Source organism: Talpa europaea, assembly GCF_964194135.1.
Source record: "Talpa europaea genome assembly, chromosome: 12".
Taxonomy (NCBI): domain Eukaryota; kingdom Metazoa; phylum Chordata; class Mammalia; order Eulipotyphla; family Talpidae; genus Talpa; species Talpa europaea.
This window is the reverse complement of record NC_140079.1, coordinates 38,872,907-38,882,130: the sequence shown is the minus strand read 5'-3', so window position 1 is coordinate 38,882,130 and position 9,224 is coordinate 38,872,907. Positions and strand designations below refer to the sequence as shown.

The window sequence follows — 9,224 nt, the reverse complement described above, 5'->3', positions numbered from 1 at the left end:
GAGGTCATTACAGTGGGCCTAATCTAACATGAGTGTTCTTACAAAAAGGGGAAATTTGGATACAGCCACACACATTGGGGCAAGATGAAGGCAGAGGTGAGGGAGCTGCTTCTACAAGTCGAGGAATGTCAATGATAGCCAGGAAACCACAAGAAGCTAGGGGAAGGCCTGGAACAGACCGCACCTTGATCTTGGAATGCTGGCTTCTAGAACTGTAAAACAATACATTTCTTTTGTTTAAGTCACCTGTGTGAAGTACTTTGTTAAAGCAGCTCTAGTGAATGCACACATTACCCATTCTCCCCCAACTTATCTGAAAGCACATTCTAGACATCAAATCTTTTTTACTTGCTTATTAGTGGTTTTTTGTTTCTCTTATTGAAGCAAATGCATTTTATCATTACATGTATACTGTATGATTTTTCTGATGTCATTGCCATTCTTGTCTGGCTGAGAGATGCCAGTGTAAGGGAACAGGTTCTGACCGATTTCTTTTAAAGACCCATATGGGCAGGAATTGGTTTCACCCATTTGCTGACAGCTGTGACGTAGCCAGCTGGGCCCCATTACTTGTAGTTATGAATCTCTAGACCAGGTGGGCATTCTCAGGACTAGGTCTTACTCTGGGCATCCATATCCCCACAGGCTGGCGAGAGGCACAAAGAGAAGTAAGTCAAGGCTTGGCATCAGCCCAAATCGCATTTCCTGCTTGGTCTCTGTACCCTTTACTACCGTCTCCAAATGGCTGTTTCTTACTTCATTAAATCAAAGTTTATGTCCACTGAAGATTTCAGAGAATGTTTTGAGCTTGGAGGACACTCCCAAGAGGCATTCCAAGGATGCTTTAATTAAGGGGCAGCCCAGTCAACGGGTAATCACTGTGAAGGCCTGGCCTGGTGGGGCCCACAAACTCCCCGAGCAATCTTGGCCACTTTAAATAAACTGACCACATTACCTTACTCTGTGCTAAGACTAGTGAAAATTAACTTGGGGAAATACAAGTCAACTCAAGAATTAAAATACTGGTGTGGTTTTTAAAAAATGTTTGCTCATTTACCAACACATTTGCTTTTCTGACTGTGCTTACAGGGAATTATGACGCAATTTCAGGTCTGCACATCGCTCCTGAAGGAGCTTAACAAGCAGGAACACACACCCTGTATAGGAAGGACAAGAGTGCCTGGGAACAGACAGGCGCCAGGAAGGGGTCCTTAGGGATCACTTGTGCCCACTCCTCTGCATGCCCTGTGGCTGAGTCAACCAGGGAAATTGGCTCAAGATCATTCTGTAAACAGCACTGTAGCCACCCCTTGAGTAGAGAGGTACCCAGAAGTGCCCAGCACAGGGAATGAGTCCAAGTCACCAAATAGAATAATTCACAAAATGGCCAGGAGTTGTTCTGTTTCTCCTGATTCTTTTGATTAAAAAAAAAAAAAAAAAATTATCTTAAAAACAAGGGAGAACTGGGGCAAGAATGAGGTAAGAATCTCTGCTCAACTGTCTCTTTCCGGGAGTGACACCTGCTCACCTACTCTGTGTGTCCTGTCTGGGATGAGGGGGTCCAGGCAGTGCCACTCTCAAAGGGTGGGCTTGAGGCTCCCAAGACTGCCAGGGGTTTGACCTGGCTCAGAGCAGGTGCTTGGCATAGAGAGCAGTGGAGGAAGAAGGGCAGCCGACGTGTCCAGAGGAGCCCAGGGCCGGGCTCAGGGGAAGTCACGGTAGGGTAGGCGGAAAGGGTACAGTGGCGTGTAGCGTGAGTCTTGCCAGAGCAGCTTCTCCTCCAAGAAGGCGACTGTGCGCAGGGTCAGGACCAGGGTCTGGTGCTTGAGCATGCTGTGCACGTTCAGACCTAGGAGACAGGGTACAGTCAGGGCAGAGCTAACCTCCCCCCGGCTTCTGACATCTGGAAACCCTTGCCATCCTTTGGGAAACAGGCTTCCACTCCACGCATAGAGATAGCCCAGAATGGCATGGCATCATGAGCTCTGCAGCCTGGGCCCAAAGCTTGGCTCTGCTGCTCATCTCCTGTAAGACCCTGGGTGAGAGATTGTCTCAGAACATCAACTTCTAATTGAGAGTTTCTCATATGCCCTTCCCTGGCCTGTGCTTGGGCATGCTACCCACTTCACACTTCAGTGGGGGAAGATAACAGATGAATAGATACAATGTACTGAGGGAGGACAGGTGGCTGCAGTTGGGGAGTGAGGAGGGGCAGGGAGGTAATGAAGCAGATCTGCAGGGCCTTGTGGAGAACTTGGCTTTTATCTAAGAGACCCCAGTGAGGTGGGTTGTGGAGGGTGGTAGGCAGAGATGGACCTGGCTAAGTTGCTCACAAGTGCCCTCTATCTGTGGCAAGGGGGAACACACTGTGGGAGCATGGGCAAGAGCCAGGGGACCAGGAAATGGCCAAATGGATAGGTCCAGGTGGGAGATAGCCAGGTCTGACCATTTGGGACTCTGGGCATGTTTAAAGGCAGAGATGATGGGATGAGCTAAAAGACTGGCATGGAGGCTAATGGCCTGGTTTTGGGTCTGAATCACTGGAAGGAAGGATGTATTTAATGCCTGTCAGGAGACCTGGAGAGCAGTAGGGACTGGTCAACAAGGTGATGTGCCTCATGTGCTCATCACCTGGGCACAAGTGATTCTCCCTCTCTGCCTCTCCAATGAGGAGCCCCTGAACTCACTCCAGGCCCAGCACTTCATCTCCAGTCCTGACAGACATCACCTTGGAATGTTTAAGGCATTATTCTTCTGATGCTCCTTGTGGGAAGGGTGACCGTTGGGTTGGAGACCCAGAATTTAAACTGGTCTTGCTCTCTGCAAGGGGAGACTGGGGCCCTTTCTCACCGATAGCTGGTACCAAGTTGAAAGTCTTGAGCCCAGAGGTGGCTGAAACAACATTCTGTGGCATGTCCTCATATGTTCTGTAAGGGAGACGAGGAGATGAGCCCTGCGAAAGAATGAGCTTGGCCCTCTCCCCTGACCCCACCCTGTCCCCTCACAAGTCAACGAGGAGCACAGAGTCCCCCCAGCGGCGGTAGCGGGCCAGTTCTGTCAGGTACTGGGGATCTGCAGTTGGCAGGTCCAGGGAGTCCACGATGTGCAGGTCGTTCTAGTGGGAGGGTAAGACAGTCTGAGTCTCCCATAGTCCCTGGAAGCTGCCTGGGTACCCTATTCCCACAGCCTACATCCCAGGGCCTCCCAGTGTGATCAGAGCCGTACCTGGAAGAGTTTAATGGTCAGCATCACCTTGAGGCCCTGCACTCGCACCTTCATGGGCAGCATGTAGTAGTAGCTTGTGGGGCCCCGGGGGCCGTGGGCAATGCCTCCTGCCGGGACAGAAGTGAGTAGGTGCAGGCCCCAGTGGGCCTGGGGGTCAGAAATTGACCCCACTGGCTGGTATGGGGTAATGGAGGAGAGGCTGCCAGTAGCCAGGCTGAACACCAGCAAAGAGGGGAAAGCCTAAGCTAAGGATGAGGGAAGGTTGGATCTGGAGCCACCTGGGACAGGTGATTTCACCTTACTGCAACTCAGTTTCCTCAGCTGCCAAACCCCAAGATCTGACAGTTCCTAACTCACAAGACACCATGAGTTACAGCACAGAACACGTAAAGCACCCAGAGAGAGCTTAACCAAAGCAACAACTGCTAGTGCCAATGTTAGGAAGGTAAAAGTTCCATGTCTAGAAGGGGAAACGGGTATCAGGTATGTGCTGCACTGGGGCAAGGAGGGTGTCTATCAGGAGCATCAGAGGTCAAGGGTGACAGCCTGGTGGGGACCACATATGCTGTGTCCACCCTCTGCCAGGCGCTGAAAGAGCTACAAGGAACAAGATGGATGGGATCCCTGCCCTTAAATTATTTACATTCAGACAAGGCTCAATCAGAGGGAATCAGGGCTGTGTGGGGCAGCACAAACAATTATGAGGGGTGGGGTACCCAAAGGAGGTGGGGAGGGCTTCTGGAGGATGAGGAGTTGACAGTAGAAAGATGAGGAGTTGACGAGGAAAAAGGGAGACAACTCTGAGTCTGCTCTGCTTGGTCACAGAAGGCACGGAGGGGACAAGGAGCTGGGGTTTGCAGCCACCAGGCCAAAAATGCCAAGGGAAGGAGTTCATACTTCACAAAAAGGCTGCAGGAGTTGGGAGGTTCAGGAAGAACCTTCTGGTGCTGTGTGAAGTGTAGGCCAGGAGAAGTGAGATAGCAGATGAGGCCAAAAGGGACTATGGCCAGTCTGATGAGATAGGCTGGTGAGACCAGAGCTGTCCTGCCCAGAAGGGCTGATGAAGGGAAGGAATGGAACTGATGAGGTATCAAGCCAGATGTGGGCAGATATGTGTCAAGAAATGCCCAGGCCCTGGGGGGGTCCCCTGATCACTTTATCCCACTTACCTCCTCGCCAGATTGGGGAGCGGATGCTGCCATGCCTCGCACGCCCACTGCCTTTTTGCTGCCAGGGCTTCCGGCCACCACCCCGCACTTCAGCCCTAGTCTTGGTCTTAGCATAGCTCTATGGGTATGAAATGAGGAGGGCATCAGGTTCACGAGGCAGATGTTACTGTAGTCAAAAAGTGGCAGGCCCAGGGATATAGCTAGCAATAAGCCAGCAGCTGGGAAGCAGGCCTCTACCGGGACAAGCACACAGTACTTTGGGGGAGAGGGAAGGATAGGAAATAAGAGTTTGCTCCTCCATTCCACAATATTAGCTTCAGAAAGGCAGAGACTCTGCTGCCTGGCACACAGCAGGGCTCAGTATTTTTTTAATGGTCTTAATATATTTATAGTTGAAAGGCAGGTGAGGCAGGAGGGAAAACCAGAGCTGGAGAGAATCAGGGAGAGGTATGAAGTCGGGGGTTGTGAAGGGTTTCCAATGCCTGGCTGGGGACTTTGTTCCTAAAGTAATGGGGAGTAAGGAGGGTACAGATGGAAGTCTTGCCATATTTCTGATATAGGAAGACAGAAAGCAGAGAGCCTCTGACTGAGTATTGCTTCTATACTTCTCTTGGCATAAGATCCAGATCAGAGCTCTTACATGGATCCTGTTGGTTTCTGCTAGAGGATCTTTGATATGCTATACTCCCCCTTACCTAGTTAGCTCCTACTTCACACCCAAGGTTAAATGCCCCTTTTTCTGGAACTACTTCCCTAATTACACATGTACGGGCATGATTATGTGATCCACATTCATCTCTCCAACTAGACTGAATTCCATGAGGGCAGGGATCTTGCCTGTCTCATGTACAATGCTCGGAGTATAGTGGGTACTCAGAGAGTGGCAAAAACCCATGAGTGAACATTTCAGAAGAGAGATGGGGCACAAGTTGTGCCGACCAGAGAAAACATGGTGGGGACGACCTTCCTATGTCCCCTCTCCCACCCCTTCATCCCATGAGGGGAACTCACAATTCTCTTGAAGTTTTTCTGCCAGATGGCAACCTGGTGCACAGTATCCAGCCTATGGAGGAAGGAGAAACACAAGGCCCGCCTCCACTTAACATGGTCCCAGAGCCCACACCCCAAAAGACAAAAACCTGTGCTCCTACTTCCTGCTCCAGGTCCCTGGGCCTCTCTGTAAAAATGGCACCCAGCCCCGGCTGCTCCCCGGCCACCGGAGGAGGGTCCCACATGGCGCACAGACCTCTCCTGCCGCCCGCTGCTCCCCTCAGCAGTGTGCTTCGGTCCTTCTGCCTGCTCTGCTCCCCGCTCTGGCTCTGGTGAATTCTCTCACCCTCCCGTGCTTCTGACTGTACCCAGTCCTTGTATAAATAAATAAATAAAACAAACAAACAAATAAATAAATAAAAAAAAATGGTACCCAGTCTCTAGGCCTTTGCACTCACCGCTCCCTCTGCCAGAAATTCTCTTCCCCTATTGGTTCCTTCTCAGGCCAAATAGTATCTCTAAGAGGAGTCTCTTAGCTAAAGAAAGAGCTACCTCTTCCTCCTCCTCAGTGTCTTACTTCTTTGCTATCATCACAACTTACCACCACCCTCTTTATAAATTGGTTTGCCTCTCTAACCCTGTGCTGTCACAAATGGTAGATACAGGCCATATGTGTGGCTATGAAACACTTGAAATGTGGCCAGTGCCACATGTTGAAATGACAACATTTTAGATATATAAGACTATTATTTTAGTAAGATCAATCTCACTTGTTTTTTCTTTTCCTTTTTTTTACTCTAGCTACTAGAAAGATTTAAATTACACACATGGTTCACATTATGTGACTACACTGGATACAGCTGCCAGGATAGTTTGCCAGGGGTTGGCAAACTATGCCTAGTAAGCCAGATCTGGCATGCAGTCTGTTTCTGTATGTGTTTTTTTTTTAAAGATTTATTTATTTGGGGGCCTTCCCGGTGGCGCAGCGGTTGAGCGCTGGGTTGCGAAGCTGCCCGCGGCCTTTGCGACGCCAGTTCGATCCCCGGCTGCTCCCCAGCTACCGGAGGAGGGTCCCACATGGCGCGCAGACCTCTCCTGCAGCCCGCTGCTCCCCTCAGCAGTGTATTTCGGTCCTTCTGCCTGCTCTGCTCCCCGCTCTGGCTCTGGTGAGTTCTCTCGCCCTCCCGTGCTTCTGACTGTGCCCAGTGCATGTATAAACAAGCAAAACAAACAGGCAAACAAATAAATAAATAAACATGCCTCTACTAAAAATAAATAAATAAATAAAAGATTTATTTATTTGGGCCTCCCTGGTGGCGCAAGGGGTTAAGATGCAACCTATGAAACTGTCCGAAGCCTCTGCAGCACTAGTTTGATCCCCCAGCTGACCAGGGAGCTAACTCACATGGCACAGCAGATCTCTTCTGTCTTGCCCACTGCTCACCTTAGCAGTGTATTTCAGTAAATCCACCTGTTCTGCTTTTCACTCTGTCTCTGTTGAATCCTCTCACCTCCCCCGCACCTCTGGCCTACACCCCAGTTCTCCTACACAATAAATAAATCTAAAAAAAAAATGCAGATTGTTTTTAAAAAATCTTGTCACCCTTTACTAGACTTGGACTCTGTAAAAGGAAAAGGCAAACCATACAAAAAACAGTAATCACAACTAATTAATATAGTACTTATTATGTGCCAGACCACAGTGCACATGAGAGCCATAATACATCTCTGCAGGTGTATGATTGGTCCACATAAGGTTGAGATACTGGCTCTAGAACTTGCAGAGCTGTATGATCTTGGGTAAGTTTCTTATCTGTGCTCAGCTTCCCTATCTACAAAATAGGAGTCCCTTTTTCCTAGTGTTGTTATGAAGATCTAGTGAACTAAAATGCAAATAGGCTGTACCAGGTATATAATAAGGAGTTAGCATTTGTTAGCACTCACTTTTGCAAAAGCCATAGCAACCACTTGAGGTTTGACAGAATAGAGACACCGAAGGACACGAGGGGAAGGCAGGATTTGAGCCCAGTCACTAGGCTCGAGTTGTGTCCTTAACGCCAAGAGGACGCTAGCTCTCAGCCCTCAATCTCACACAACTCCGTGGCAGGGAAAACTATTGCCGCCTTTGCTAGGTGAAGAAATTCATTATTTTCCCCAAGTATGAAACCAGGTCATCCTAATTCCTAAATCGCAGCTCCTGCCCCTCTGCCACCCAGTTCACCATTACAGCTCCCACACACCTGGGCGCCGCGGAGAATACGTCCGGGTGCAGCTCCGCCAAGCCCTCGCGCTCCTGCTCGTAGCCCCGCAGGGACTCCACCCAAGCCTGCACTGGACGCCGGTGTGCGGGTACCGGGAGTTCGCACTTGCGCAGCACCGGCACCTGGGGACCTGGAGCAATTGGGAGGTCAGGAGCCAGGGCCGAGGAGAACTCCCCGTAGCTGCCCTTCCTGAAGCGACTCGGGCAACTTCACCTGGGCTCGCCGCAAGCTGCGGCTTCTCCGGCCGCAGTGCCTCTTCCCCCAGCGCGTTCAGGCCCTGTCAGAGGGGGGCGAGAATGAGAGGCGACCCCCGGCCTTCCAAGTTTGGCCCCCCTGCCCCCGCCAGCTCCAGTCCCTGGCCTCACCCGGCAGCCCGTGGGCCGGAGACAGGTCCGCGCCACGGCGCGGATAAGCAGCAACATTGCGGCGCGGACTCCCACGCGGAAAGGTCAAGGCTACCTGCGGCCGCGCGCGGCGCCTCGCGATGACGTCAGGCTCGCGACACCGTCCGCCTAACGCGGGTTCAGCCCTCGGAAGCTGGGCGCGCGGGAGCGAGGAAGGAGGACCTCGCCCATCCGGCCCCTACCTCCGCCTAAGGCTAACCCCACAGGCGCCAATTTCCACTCCTGACCTAAGGGACCCTATGCAACATCTGGGGACGCGACTCCACGGCAAGAAAGCCCAGCACCGTCTGTAGGGCTGACCTCCTTGAGTCCCGTCGCCAGGGAGCCTGTCCTCTTTGTTCAGCCAATGAGCCTTAAGTCTGAAAGAGTGACCCGCCCAGGACTGGGAGGTCGTGGGCCGGGCACGGAAGGGAACCAGTAATTATTACGAGTCTGCAAACTCCGCCCACATCTGGCCTCTGGGACTCAGCGTGGTTTTTTTTTTTTTTTTCCTGTGTCCAGTAACAAGGTTTTGTTTGTTTAAATGCGGGACCTTATCGCCCTCGACAGCCCTCGGGATTAGGCCTGTTGCGCCGTGCCTCTCTGTTTAAATTCCTTCAAACCCCTCGGATTAGGTCTGTATCTCCCACCCGTATCAGGCCAGCTTCCTGAGCCATCTCGAACCTCCCTGGGCTCCCTGAAGACATAGCAAAGTAGAGGGCCCACAGATAACTCCCACCAGCTCAATGGAAATGCATACACGTATTTTAAGTTGTCACGTTCCGCGAGCGACCTTCAGGGGGCGCCTCTAGTACGTAGCAGCCTTTCCTGCCCGGCCAACTCTGATCACCTGGCTCCCACAGTCTTTTGGAGGTTGGCCGCTCAGAGCTTGGTCTCAGAACAACTTCAGCTTCCTCATCTGCAAAATAGAAAGGTTGTCAGATATAAAAGAAAGGATGGCAGCAAAGTGTGCACAAAGTGAAAACATTGACACAAAGAGAAAAATTTAATAAACAGCATTTCTGTTATTATTGTTACTGATGAGTTTTGTCAAGAGAGGGATAGGGATGGATCCTGGAGGACTTGCATTCTGTGCTAAAGATGCAGGGCTTACAAAAATTATTTGCTATATAATATATGTTTTGTGAAATGCTGATGAAATTTTACAGTGTATCTTACTGTGTAGTCTATCTGCA

At 50.9% G+C, this 9,224-nt stretch overlaps 1 protein-coding gene across 1 annotated transcript; it reads right to left on the bottom strand.

Moving 5' to 3' along the window:
* Positions 1-1,464: 1,464 nt before the first annotated feature.
* MRPL4 (mitochondrial ribosomal protein L4) lies at positions 1,465-8,067 on the bottom strand (the record flags this gene model as incomplete). The annotated part of the gene is made up of 9 exons (XM_084248859.1): positions 1,465-1,849; positions 2,851-2,927; positions 3,006-3,115; positions 3,226-3,332; positions 4,395-4,512; positions 5,406-5,457; positions 7,625-7,775; positions 7,859-7,922; positions 8,011-8,067. The coding sequence occupies 9 exons, from the start codon at positions 8,065-8,067 to the stop codon at positions 1,704-1,706; spliced, it is 882 nt and encodes a 293-aa protein (XP_084104985.1). The 3' UTR covers positions 1,465-1,703.
* Positions 8,068-9,224: the final 1,157 nt, after the last annotated feature.